Source organism: Bos grunniens, chromosome 24 (genome assembly GCF_055505025.1).
Source record: "Bos grunniens cultivar Pamir isolate PY7600 chromosome 24, Bosgru_T2T1.0, whole genome shotgun sequence".
Lineage (NCBI taxonomy): Eukaryota > Metazoa > Chordata > Mammalia > Artiodactyla > Bovidae > Bos > Bos grunniens.
In genome coordinates, this window is record NC_141188.1 from 27,309,564 (window position 1) to 27,324,194 (window position 14,631).

At 39.6% G+C, this 14,631-nt stretch overlaps 2 protein-coding genes across 5 annotated transcripts in view; one reads left to right on the forward strand and one right to left on the reverse strand.

Moving 5' to 3' along the window:
• Positions 1 to 14,631, forward strand: part of LOC147345978 (uncharacterized) — a 302,780-nt gene that overhangs the window by 73,674 nt on the left and 214,475 nt on the right. The window lies entirely within an intron of this gene.
• Positions 5,017 to 14,631, reverse strand: part of DSG4 (desmoglein 4) — a 44,914-nt gene continuing 35,299 nt past the window's right edge. Inside the window, 6 exon segments of the mRNA XM_086372364.1 lie at positions 5,017 to 5,906; positions 7,917 to 8,125; positions 9,668 to 9,731; positions 10,063 to 10,205; positions 11,536 to 11,832; positions 13,999 to 14,226. Of these exon segments, the coding sequence (XP_086228490.1) occupies positions 5,139 to 5,906; positions 7,917 to 8,125; positions 9,668 to 9,731; positions 10,063 to 10,205; positions 11,536 to 11,832; positions 13,999 to 14,226 (1,709 nt within the window). The 3' untranslated portion in view covers positions 5,017 to 5,138.

Genomic DNA, 14,631 nt, shown 5'->3' on the forward strand with positions numbered 1-14,631 from the left:
TTGCTTCACCATCACTCACTTTTAAGGTCTTTAAGGAACTACATTTCCCAGATACATCTTCTCTGTAACATTTTAGAATTTATTAATATGTTTTTCATCTGTCTCATAACTTCTTTCAAAAAGCACATGAGATTGCTTTAAATGACTTTATTACTCTTCCTGTAAAATGGCGAATTTCTCCCAAAATGTAATTGTCTTCATGAGTTTGTATTTGTGTCTTCCTGCTAAGGGTGGCATTTACACAAACCTTCAAAGGTCATTCAAAGGGCTGTTGTCTAGAGGTAACACTGCTGAACAAGAGTATTGGCTTTCTGGGAATGGGATTTTTTCATATAACATGTTTAGTCAGTATAATGTTTAGGGTTCATTTATTTGGTTTTCATGGTTGTTTTGAGAAATATGGGCTTCCCTGATAGCTCAGTTGGTAAAGAATCCACCTGCAATGCAGGAGACCCTGGTTTGATTCCTGGGTCGGGAAGATCCACTGGAGGAGGGATAGGCTACCCACTCAGTATTCTTGGACTTCCCCTGTGGCTCAGCTGGTAAAGAATCTGCCCTCAATGCAGGTGACCTGGGTTCAATCCCTGGGTGGGGAAGATCCCTGGAGAAGGGAAATGCTACCCACTCCAGTATTTTGGCCTGGAGAATTCCATGGACTGTATAGTCCACAGGGTCACAAAGAGTCAGACACGACTGAGCAACTTTCACTTTTGAGAAATATATTATGATTAAATATAGGCACTTCCTTTTAGGTGCTTGAGAGAACTTGACTGTATTCTTCGCTTCCAAAAGTAATGTGTGCCTGTGCTATACTAGACATTCTGCTGATGCTGGAGATACAGAAATGATGTGTGTGCTAGTCACTCAGTTGTGTCCAACTCTTTGCGATCCCATGGATTCTAACCCTCCAGGCTCTTCTGTCCATGGGATTCTCCAGGCAAGAATACCGCAGTGGGTTGCCAGTTCCTTCTCCAACAGAAATGATAAAATTGTCCTTATTCTCAGGGGGCTCACAGACTGGCAGGCGTAGGAAAAATATAGTATCTTAGTTGCTGAAGGGAGTAGAGAAGTAGCTGAGCAAGTAGGTTGGGTCAAAAGGAAGAGATATCAAGAAATGCTCCTAGAAAGTGACAATGCTCGAAGTGGGTGTTGAGAGACGAGAATGAAGAAGCTGAGCAGATGAAGGGAAGGAAGAGGGTTTCCAGTTAAGGAGCCAGGGTAGGGCAGAGTGACAGCTATGAGAAAGCATGCCCTACTCTAGAAACTGAAATTATCCATCTGCCTCACCTGAAGTAATGAAATAGGTCAGGGCCATGGGATGTATACAGCCTTCAATTAACGTAGAGAATGATTGACTGGCATTATTTTAGACAGTGCACCATGGACTTGCCCACCTCAGCAGTGTACAGACCATCTCCAGGCTTTGGGGCCAGCAAGCTCAGCTTGGAACGCTGGCTTTTTGGAAGATCCTGACACCATACTGGGCTCTCTGCCTTAGTGATCTGGCCACGGGGGTATCTCTGTATCATATGATCAACAGCACAGCACGTATCATGAGATTTCTGAGGCCTGCCTCAGTGTCATCTCATGAAATAGGACCTAGTCACTCGTTAGCACAAAATTTTTCACTGGGACCCTCATTTTCTATGAAAAGTGAAAGTGTTGGTCGCTCAGTCATGTCTGACTCTTTGTGACCCATGGACTGTAGCCCGCCAGACTCCTTGGTCCATGGAATTCTCCAGGCAGGAATACTGAAGTGGGTTGCCATTTCCTTCTCCAGGGGCTCTTCCTGAGCCAGGTATTGAACCCAGGTCTTCTGCATTGCAGGCAGATTCTTAATTATCTGAGCCACTTTCTACAAAGTTAAATCCAAAACCCTAATGGGGTTCAAGATCCTCTGCCATCTGTCTCCCATATGTCCTTCTAGAATTAAGTTGGAAGAATTTGATGAGTAATGATAATAAAGTCTTTGAGGTTAGGCTGTTCTGCGGTTGAATTTTAACTCTGCTATTTACTTAAGCTCACATAACATGTACACCCGTGGCTGATTCATGTAAATGTATGGCAAAAACCACCACAATATTGTAAAGTAATTAGCCTCCAATTAAAATAAATTAATTAATTTAAAAAAAGAAAAAAGAATTCAATAAAATATAATTTCAAGTAATTCATATGGCAAGCATTATATAAAATGGCTGACTATGTGATAATTCATATTTTGCTTCAGACATTTTAAATTATGTTTTACTGTTAGTGCTTTCTGAATATATCCTGTATTTCTGACGTTGGTACTTTCAGAACCACTGTCAGATAGAATTCTACTTGGCTTACCTCAGGTGTCACCATCTTCAAGGAGCCTTTAAAAAATAATTGAAATTAATTATCCTTTTCTTGTTTCAACAGAAATTGATACCTCTGGTACAGAAATAATACTAATAACTTTTAAAATGACTTTAGAGGTTGAATCTTTACTTATTTGTTCGTTGTGCTGAGTCTTTGTTGGCATGCACGGGCTTTCTCTAGTTGTGGCGAGCGGGGGTTCCTCCTTACGGCGGTGAGAGGGCTTCTCGTTGTGGTGGCTTTTCTTGTTGCAGAGCACACGCTCTAGGTGCAAGCTTCAGTAATTGCAGCACACGGGCTCTAGTTGTGGCCACAGGCTTTAGTTGCTCCACAGCTTGGGAATCTTCCTGGACCAGAGGTGGAACCCGTGTACCACCAGGGAAGCCAGCCCTATTTTGCTAAATTTAAATACAGTGGGAAGAGATGGTGTTTTATAATTTATACAATGTCTAGAACAATTCTGGAGCTTATTCAATTGATTTGTTAGTTTATAATGAGCCATTTACTCATAAAATAATGATTCTATTGAGAAATTCTACCACTGATAAATACATTATTCTGAATTTCGGTTTATAAGTGGATTCATGTTCCTGTATTGTGCACATAATGATAAAGATGATAATCACCTAGTAACAAAATGGGAAATAGTTTTCCAAATGTGTATTTGTGTGTGGAATACTGCATGCACCAAAGAGAAAATAAAATATATATTTTCTTACCACATATTTTTTATTGAAGACATATATATAAAACATTATTATATTCAGTAATATATTGCAATCAGAAGTATCTAATCCAAAAGAGGGAATATTTTAAAAGAATGCTTTTCTGACAGAAGTTTATAAATTCTGTCTTGTCAACATCTTCTTTTCCCTTCACCTGATAAGACTTTTCTAAGAGAATCCATTTATTCACTCTATGGGGCAGGAGATAGAACTCAAATGACATTCTATTATATTTGTTTATTAAATCCCATTTCCTGGACTCCTGGGTTCATTTGCAAATGTTAACATAAATGTTACTTAATCTTTATCTCCTAGCTAAATCAGTACCCTCTTAAGCAGGAGAAATCTTGCTTTATGCCCTTTATTTTGTTTGAGATGATGTTTTTAACATATGCCAATTCAGAGGCTTGAGTCACATACGATTGATACCTAGAATGATGGAGAATTTCCTCTCCACTGATAATGTTGAGAGAAAAAATGAAATGGTTCTGATCTCATTTCCATGGATAGTATGGAGGAATGCATCCACCAGAAATGGGGTTTCTCTTTTTGAAGCACCATTAAATCTTTGCATATTGATAGTGAGATAGATCACAGAAAATTTTTCTATAAAATGAAAGAAATGGACAAGAGATTGTGAGAGGCCCCAAATTCTTCAACACTTTTACTCATAAAAATATTAAGCAAGAAGCACTACAGTTATTTCCTTCCAGAAGAAAATAAGCCCTGAAAATAAATTTATTCCATTTATATTATCTTACTAGTCACATCATTATACTTACTACTATATAGTTTACATATTTTACAGAATTAAATAAAACTATCTTGCTAGAATTTCTTTTTCTCAGGACAGCTTGATGCCTACTAAGAATAAGCAATCTGTGCATGGGTTTCCATTTTATTTATTCCACATTACTAGTAGCATTAAAAAGAGAAACACAACTTGGTAATGGAATTAAATATTTTGTTAATTATTTTTGGTAGGAACTCAAAGCCATATCCCCAGAGTTTTAAGTCTAGAAATGAATTAGAAGCTTTTTGAAGACAGGAATCTTGCCAGTTGTCTTCAACTAACATTCAGAGTCAAGACCAGCACTCAACACAGAGAAGCTTCCAAGTAAATGTTGTTGAATGTATGCATAACTTCAGAGGTGCTTTTAGAGGTTATCTGCTTGCCAAAGGAATAGTCTATGACTCAGGTCAGTGAAAATGATTAAACCACATTTCATATGGTTTTCTGACATAATTAACAAAAGCAGGGAAAAAAAAAGTTCTCTAAGAAGTAAAATCTCCAGTACTTCTCCTGGAAACTGTTTCTGTTGTCATGTTGTCATAATTATATTTCTGCTAGTCTAAATTAATTTACAGTTGGATGATATAAATCAATAAAGTGCAATAAGAATTCATCCATATTGATATGAATATATGCATATCTATATATGTATATAATTCCTTTTGATGGACCATTTTTAGTGACACATTCAGCTAAGAAACTCTTTCCCTGTATTATATTAAGCATGCCCTAATCATTGCATATCTTGAGAAACCATTTGATGAGACAAGTGACTTTAGATCTCTATTAACAGATTCTCCATCTTCTTTTTCAATTTCACTTCAAAAGTGTACATCTAATTCATTTTTTCCACTTTAACGTTTTAAATAGAAATATGTTGGAAAGTTAACATGGCTATTGAATGCAGACAAGGCTTTTCTATGCAACCTTCAAGAACAAGAGCATCTTGGTTTATATGACCAGTTTTACAGGCCTGAAGTCCTTAAGATTCACTGTATGAATTATGTGCTATTTATTAGACAGTATCAAAGAATGTAACACATTTTCTTTAAGTTTTTTTGGCACATAATTTAAAATCAGAAAAAAAAATTCAAAGACTTATCTAAAGTGCTTGCCATAGTTACCACCCAAAAGATATAATCAAAGAATCTCACTGAATTTAGAATTTTTGAACATTTGTTGACTTAAAATGTTAAATGTGGTACACTGCGCATCTTTGATGGATATGTTGGTGGTTACAAGGTGCATGGTCTCCATAGAGAGTATTGACCATAAAACACTTACTGTTGGGAGTAATGTATGTTACTGTACCGTGTTACTCTGTTTCGAGATGTCACTGGGGATGTGGAACCAATAGTTTGGCTTATGCGAATGTCTGGACTCATCATTTGTGTCAGTTGAATTTCTGGTCCTACCAAAATACCACCACTCATGACAGGTCCCCTACAACCATCACTCATGCTACTACTGCTCACGTCAGGCCTACCAGGACTAGACACCACTCTCTCAGCATAGATTACATTGTGTGTGTTGGCTAACTCAGCAGGGACACAAATATTCCCTTGAACCTCGTAGACAGGTGCCATTACTGTTTCGGTTACTACAACATTGGGTGCAAGCTGAGGATCAAAGACAATCGTAGTGGGTTGCATGCATGGATCAGCAGTAGTGTAAGTCTCGGTCACTACAATATCCCCGTGCATCATGGGTTCAGGTATTGCCATTTCTTCTTTGAATTCAGCCTCTGAGAGAGTCATTCCTGAAGATTCATTAACAAAGTAGTTCGGTCCAAGTAAGGGGAGGTCAGTGCTGATGGGGATACAGGACTGCTGTGAAGGAAATGGGTCAATTTCCGTGTTTAAGCAGATTTCAGCAAGAGTCTTAAATTTTGGATCTAAAGTTTCCATGTGGCTTTCATCTAAATCATCCACAATCCAACTGCAACAACCAATGGAGCCCACAGGAGACCCTACTCCTTCGTGGTCATAAATGAGCAAACAATCGTTTGCAGGGCGGCCTTCATCTTCGCCTGCATAAGCATATGCTTTCTAAAATTGGAAGAAAAACAGACAATTAGACGTTTCTTTTCTCTATAAAATAATTAAAGAAGAGCAACAGCAATGCCTTAGAGACATCTGATTTAAGATGATTTAATGGAATGTACTGAGAGATACCCTGATTGATTGCCGTATTTCTAAATAATTGGAACTCTGAAAGGAGATCAGTGTGCATAGTCTTTTGTTTCTGAGGTGGTCTAAGATAATAACATTTAGTTATGTGCAAAACATTATTTATTTAAGGAGAGATATTTGATCAACTTGGAATAAAAACATCCATAGAGGTGTACATAGCTCTATGTTTCAGAGGCTTCTTTTATGTGGCCTAGGTGAAGACAGCTGGGGTGTTTTTGGAGTTACGTTATCAGGAGGGAGTTTATCTACTGTGATTTTTATTTTTTTTTTAAATGACAGACCCTTTAAATGAAATCCTAGGTGTGACCTCAACATGTAGAAGTGATGAAATGAGAACTTCTTTGTTTGAAGGTGTGGGGAGGGAGCACCTGGTGGTTCCCTTCCCTATTTGCCTCAACTGCTATAGCCCTTGGTGGTTTCCATGAAATCCCACAGGGCCTGCCCAACACCATCCAAAATCCCCTGATACAATCTGACCCTTTCTTTCTTTAATAAATAAGATAACCACAGGCCCAGGGAAGGTTAATGTCATGCCCAAGACTTAAATAGCTGTCCAACACAATGTCAAATCCACCTATCTTTTCTCCACTGCATCATGCTGCTTTCCCTATAGTCTGTACCAGAGTCTACATCCCTACTTTTTCTTAAAAAAAAAAACAAAAAAAAAACAACTCTATTTATTTATTTATTTGGCTGTGCCAGTTCTTAGTTGCAGCACACAGGATCTTTAGTTGTGGTATGGTGGATATAGTTCCCTGACCAGGGATCAAACCCAGGGCCTCCCACAGTGGGAGTGTGGAGTCTTAGCCACACTTAGTCCTGTGCCCATTTCCCAAATGTACTTGAGTGGTGTGGATGACTCATTTAAATAACTGATATTATTCATGCCCTGTCTATAGTGGTGTTGGTAACCACCAATTTTAAGATACAACTTACAACATCTTTAGCATTTTTTGTTAAGAGCAGTGGTGAAACTCACGTGTTGCCACATAAGGAGTAAAATGGGCTAATTAGAATATGAGATAAAATGGACTGCTAAATAAGAGAAATAAAGGTACTAGATAGGAATTCACAAGATGGTTTAGATAAATCCTCTGTTTATCCTTTGCGCTGCCCTGTTAGGCCATCCCAGGGCCTTGTGTCTTTCCTCCTGGCATGCTCATAGACCCATGATCCTCTCCCCTAGTGAGGGACACAGTGCCTGGGGCCCTGAGTAGAGATGAGAGACCCGGGTTCCAGGCCCTAATCTGTCATCAAATCTTGGTGATGCCCTATTCCTCAGTTTGTGCTCTCTTTCTTCCCTAATTTGGCTTTTGGTTTATTTTTTCTCCTTTCTGTTGGAGGTATCTGCAGGGCTGAAAGGCCACCGTGAAGAACAGACATGAACACACAGCTCTTCTTGATCGGGATTCTCTTTGCTCTTTGCTGTGGGAAACACTGGGAACACCAGAAAGAAACAGAATACAGGAAAATAGCAGAAGGGACATGGAATATGATGGGATACTAGCCTTTTTCACAGTCGTCAGAGGTATTATGCCCACTGGATATGACGTGTTTCAGTAAGTTGGCTTTTTGTATTTTAAGGAAAAGTGAAATATTTTTTATTCAAGATTGGGATAGAGTTAAAGTAACTGAATATATCTCAGAAAAGAATCTACTGCCATTGTTATTATTTTGCAGTCTCAAGAGTGAATGATAATATTGTTGAACTGTGTGCAGGGGAATTACCTCAGAGAAATATTTTTTTATTCCGGATTGGGGTAGAGTTAAGAGTCCTCGAATATATTTCAGAAGACTCTACCACCATTGTTATTATTATTATTCAGTCCCAAGACTATTTTGTGGAGCTGTGTGCAGGGAAGTTACCTCAGAGAAATAGCTGTCCAGGAAAGCCAGGTTCAGGCTGGTGTCCCCATAGTCCCGCTGGATGCCCACCGCCGAGCTCCTCCTCCCCGCGGTGCCCACTGCTCCTCCCGCTGCCAGGCCAGCGGCCGCCCCCAGACCAGTATTGAGTTCCACTCCCGAGACACCCCCTTCAACTGTTCCTCCGCCTGCGTAGGTGTTAGTGTAGATTTCTGAAAGGAGAAGGGGTTCAATGGTGCTGGAGTCGTCTGCATTGTTTAACCCCCGTAGACACTGTCAGCAACACCACCACCCCTTCCCCCCAGCAAAGGGAAGGCTCTGGAATGCTAGTATAGGAGCAATTCCAACTATATCTATTATCTTCAGGCTTGCTGATAAAAATAAAACTAAACAGTACAAAGGGAGCCAGGTATCAGGCGTGGCTTTGCCACCTTTCAGGTGACAGACTTGAAGGTGCAGAAGAGGCCAGAGAAGCAGGGCCTCTGTTTTGCCTGCACCAGTTCCTTCTCGGGCTGCCTCTGGCAAGCTCCCCAGGCCTGGCTGAGAAGACTTGCACTCACTCATGAGCCCTCCAGAGCAAGGCCAGCCACGCGTTTGCAGAAACGGAAGCTCACGGCCCTCATTCACCCTGGTGCTGGATGGGGAATGGGCTTCCATAGGAGTGTTCAGTCACCTTAGACTCTTTGCAGTCAGAGTCTGGCTTGGGACACTCAGAAATCATCACTGAGAAATCACAAGCCCGCTCTAGAACTGGGCAGCCTCTCTACTTTGTTCAGTTATTGCCCAATGCTGGGTATTTTCCCAGTATTTTAGGGTATTTCTGGGACTTGGTAAATTAGGAGAGGGTAAGAGTGGTGAGGCGAATGCATGTATGAATTTAAGAAAAGTTCCTCATTTCAGCTCAGTCGCTCAGTCGTGTCCAACTCTTTATGACCCCATGGACTGCAGCATGCCAGGCTTCCCTGTCCATCACCAACTCCCAGAGCTTGTGCAAACTCAAGTCCATCGAGTCCATGATGCCATCCAACCTCTCATCCTCTGTCATCCCCTTCAGTGTATTCTTAGGAGAACATATTTGCTGCTTCGTTTTTTTCTTTCTTTCTTTTTTTTAAACTGCTTGTTTTACAAATAATGGTAGCACTTACTGTGCAAGGCACTATTCTAATGTATATTTTGTGATATACATATATACATACAGCACATATACATACATTTGTATATGATATATGTAACATATAGGATCCATATTATATACCACACATACATATATAATGTACATACTATACATATAATATATAATATGTATAATATACCTATAATATATAGTATGTATACTATATATATAATATATAATATGTATATATACATATATATGATCATTTACTCCTTATAGGAACACTTTGAAGTAGGTACTATCATAAATTTAGTTTCAAAGAAGGAAGTTGAGGCCCAGAGAGGTGAAGTGTCTTACTCAAGGACTTAATTACTAGTAAGTGGCAGAGCTGGGAATCAAACTTGAGCATTCTGATTCCAGACTTTGCCATTTGAATTGCTACATCATTCTTCACTGCCAGTAGTTTAAGACAGAAAAATAAAGTCACCACTTCAAATATGTAACTTTCTCTCCACTTACACTGTCCTCCAAGGAAAATGACAGATATGCTGATTTTTGGTAAGGTACTTATACATGAGATTTGTCTGGCTGAACAATTTGCAAATTTTAAAAAGGAAAACAGATTTTGACATCCACTGACCAGAGGAATCCATACGGTCCTGGGTATTAGAGGCTGTCATTGGTACACATATGTTGGACACATCCTGAAAAGAAAAAAAAAAAAAGATTTTAAAGAAATGTTTTATGTTAAACATTTTGAAATACATATTTAATTACTTATTTTGGCTGCGCTGGTCTTAGCTGTAGCACGTGAGACCTTTAGTTGTGTCATGTGGGATCTAGACCCCTGACCAGGGATCGAGCCTGGGCCCCCTGCATTGGGAGCACAGGGTTTAAGCCACTGAACCAGGGAAGTGCTTATGTTAAACATTTCAAAAGTGATGTATTTTCAACTTTGTGCAGTGTATAATTATCAGGACATGTTGAATCCCTCTGAAACACTGAGCTTCTGTGGAACCTGACGAATCCACTCACCCTGTCCTCGGGATGGGCCCCTTCTATTCTCCAGGATTGCACCACTCCTTCTCCCCCCTCAGGCACAGGAGCAAAACTCGTCCCCAGCCCTTCTGGCTGTTTTCGTTTGCAGCAGCAGCACAGGAGCAGCAAGAGCGGTGCCACTGCCCAGGAAAGTGGAAAGGAAGAGTTAACACATATTGCTCAATTTAGGAAGTCATCAAATGCATCACTTTTGGGAAAATGTGGCATGATATTCAGAACTAGAGGGAAAAATACAAATGTAATGCATTAATTTCCCCTGAAGTATTGAGTGGGGCTTCCCTGGTGGCTCAGATGGTAAAGAATATCCCTGCAGCATAGGAGACCCAAGTTCCATTCCTGGGTCGGGAAGATCCCCGGGAGAAGGAAATAGCAACTCACTCCAGTATTCTTGCTTGGGAAATCCCATGGACAGAGGAGCCTCGTAGGCTACAGTCCATGGGGTTGCAAAGAGTCGGACATGACTGATCGAGTAACATTAAGGATTGAGGATATGTATCCGTGTTTATAAATACAAATCCACTAGTCACTTAAGATCAGGTAAACTTTAATGACAGATTAGGCAAATAAGGTTCTTTCTTCCTGCTAATCTAAGACTCCAAACTGGTTGTTGGCAGATCCAGGATTCAAATCCAGTTTTATGTTTCCTAGTCCCCTGTGTACATGTGTGCACATTTTACATGTGTGTTTATGTCTGTGCTTTTCCTCTGTCCTAGACTGCTTTTCTGGATTTCCCCACACACCATGCTCCTTCTAAGAAGATCTTCAGCTCAAAGTCACTTTCTCCATCAGGACTTCCCCAACTTTCCTATTTAGACTTAATTACTTCTGCTTTTCTGCTCTTAAAGGACTCTGCTGAAATTGTCATGATGGGATTACTTTATGCTCTGCTATAAAGCAGACACGACTGAGCGACTGAACAACAGCAAAAATACTATACTTAGGGACTTGCATATTTCCCATCTTTTTGACCCTCACTAACCCTGGACTTTTTTTTTTGTTGTTGTTGTTGTTCAGTCACTCAGTCATGTCCAACTCTTTGGGACCCCATGGACTGCAGCACATGAGGCTTCCCTGTCCTTCACTATATCCCAGAGTTTGCTCAAACTCATGTCCACTGAGTTGGTGATGCCATCCAACCATCTCATTCTCTGTCGTCCCCTTCTCCTTCTACCCTCAGTCTTTCCCAGTATCAGGGTCTTTTCCAATGAGTTGGCTCTTCACGTCAGGTGGCCAGAGTATTGGAGTTTCAGCTTCAGCATTTGTCCTTCCAGTGAATATTCTTACTTACCGTTATTGAACAAGTAACATGCCCATATCAATCCCATTGCTTATTTCCAGATTTCCACAAACATTGCCATAGGTACCAAAAAGAAATGGCCATTCCAGTGAACCTGATTACATTCTTATTTTGAAGAACTGCTGAAAAGAGGGATTTAATCCAGTACTTACGAAGCAGCAGTAAGACGCCCATCGTGATCATGCCAATCCCTGTTGATCCCATACCAACATTTGAAGCCTCAGTTTGGTCGTCAGTGACAGACACACTGGTGACAGAGCTCCCATCCCCGGTGCTGACGTCTGTGATACCCGAGTACAAGCACACATGGTTGATGTCACAGTCACAGGCCCTTAACTCTATGATCTGTGGCAATTCGCATGCTCTGTTAAAACTGTCCTTTACTAGGATCGGGATTTCGTAGTATCCGGAATATAAAGTCTGCTCAGCTTTCAGGATTGCAGAGGTAGCTAAAAGGCAAGATAGAAAATAAATTAAAGATGGGGTACATATATACAATGGAATATTACACAGTCATAGAAAAGAATGAAGTCATATTGCAGCAACATGAACAGACCTAGAGATTATAATACTAAGTGAAGTCAGAGAAAGAAGAGTATCATATGATATAGCTTATATGTGAAATATAAAAAGATGATACAGATGAATTTATTCACAAAACAGAAATAGCACAAACATAGAAAACAAGCTTTTGATTACCAAAGGGGAAATGGGGGAGGGATAAATTAGGAATTGGGGATTAACAGATAGATACCACAATATATAAAATAGATAAAAAATAAGGTTCTACTATATAGTAGAGGGAACTTTACTCAATACTCTGTAAAAATCCATATGGAAAAAGAATTTGGAAAAGAATGGTTATATTTGTATGTATAACTGAATCACTTTGTTGTATACCTGAAAGTAACACAGAAATTGTCAAGTGACTGTACTTGAATATACAGGAAAAATTTAAAAAATGTTTTGGTGAGTAACTCTTTCTAATACCCATGATAAACTTAGGATCTGACTTTTTTTCATGCTCCTTTAGTCATAGAATACATTGTCAGTTTTTAAAAATTAACACTTATGATGCTTATTTCCAGAGCAACAATACTTGGCATATAGTATGCACTCAGTGGATATTTGTCCAATGAATGAAGAATATTGAGCTGAAAGGAAATAATTAGAAGTTTTCTATTTGGGATGACAGCTTCCAAATACCCTCATGAAGACTGTTGTTCATCTCTTATTCAAAATCACTGTCTTAATATTTAAAATTATTCCAAAAACTATTATTTTACTAATTCTTTGTGCTGTGATTATCTATTGATTTTTATAGAAACCATTGCTTAACACATAGGTTGAAATTTATCAACCTGAGGAGGCCTTAGAAATGATTTACTCCTAAATCATGAATAGTAATTGATGAATCCTTAACACTCAATTATTATTGTTAATTATTATTATTATGGGTTATTGCTTTCAATTAGCTATGTAATAACCTGGCTATGTCTACCAAAATGTAACCTGAGCTCAAAGTAAGAGTCAAATAAGGCATGGCCCCAGCCTGTTGTTAAGTGGGATTTTTTCTTTTCTTCAAGACCAGCATGTAAATAGGACCCTAAGAATATTCTTTCCAATAAGACTATATTTTTTACTGGTAAATCTGTGATAGAAATATCTCATGCTGAATATTTTTCTTGTTTTTCCTCATAAAATCTAGGATATGAATGAGGAAAAAGTAGTTAGCAATTATTTAAGAATAACATATTGAGTTTTGTAGTGAACAATGAATTCAGAGTTATATTGATTTTAATGCAATTGCTTAGCTTTTAAAAATATTAAGGTGGTTTTGTGTGAAAGGGCTAAAAGGTTTTATGGTGAAAACAGGTTACCCGATTTCCTCCAAGTCAATGGTGGCATTTTTTTTTTTTTCTGGCATCATTTTAGGATGAATGGAAAAGCTTGGTGGCTTCAGAAAGGTGGATTTTTCCTCTTACCTTGAACTCTGACCACCATCTTACCACCCTACCTACAACGTCTCTCCTGTTTCTCCAAATGAATGTCTGACGAGGGAGCTATTGTGGCCAGAATGGGGACTTCCCAAGTTGCACTTTACCAGGTGGTAAAGAACCCGCTGGCCAATGCAGGAGATGTAAGAGACGTGGGTTTGATCCCTGGGTTGGGAAGAACCCCTGGAGGAGGAAATGGCAACCCTCTCCAGTATTCTTGCCGGAGAATCCCATGGAAAGGGGAGCCTGGCGGGCTACAGTCTCTACAGTCCATAGGGTCGCAAAGAGCTGGACAGGACTTAAGTGACTTAGTAGGCACATGTCCAGAATGAAATTCTCTCAAAACATTTCGTTTTCTATTATACATCTAACATCTCAGGAAAAAGAACCCAAGGTACGTAAATTGTTAAGATGCCTGAAATTATATCTCAATTTTTATCAACGTGAGGCCTTTATTTTAAAGTAGCAACAGTTACCATAAACACGCATACTACTATGGACTCTTTACACTTTTGGTGGACATAGAGTTGGAAAGTATTATTATGTGACTTGACTAATTATTTGGTAATTGTTTTTGCTTTTGGCCTTAGAGTATAAGCAAATTTGCATCCTACTTACCATTTACTGATGTGATATCCCAAATGTCCGCTGTCCCTGGGGGTTCATTAACAACACAGAAGGTGAAGGGAGACCCATAAGGGTGACTGTTAACGCCTGCAGCAGAGATAAGGATGGAGGGAGAGGCAATGCAGATGGTTTCTCTCTCAGCAACAATGACTGGGCAGTAATCGTTGACATCAGGAACTTCAATACATATGGTTCCCGTGGCCGTTTTTAGAGAGCCATCTGAAACAGCAAGACATATAGGGTGTTGGGGTAAATGGTGTTGGGGAGAAAATTCTTTCTCGTATCCCATGATGACGCCACAGCATAGAGGAACAGCATGACCTGACTTCTGAGCTGGTGCGTGATAGGATCCTGCCTGCTTAAATCTCCTGAAGCCGCTCTTGCTTTTGCTCAGCACCTTCCGGACCCAGTGGCTTCTTTTTAGTTCTTGGAACTTGTTCTTTCCTAAACCAAACACTTGTGCCTTCTAGTCACTCTTCCTAAAATGTTTTTTCATTCCTGTTTCATTCAGCTACATATCTCAGAATGCAAAATTCAGCATCCTTTCTCAGAGAAGGCTTACTGCTTTCTAGTCCACCGTATCTCCCCAAATGAGACCCCTGTAGTCCAGTTTAGAGCCTTTCA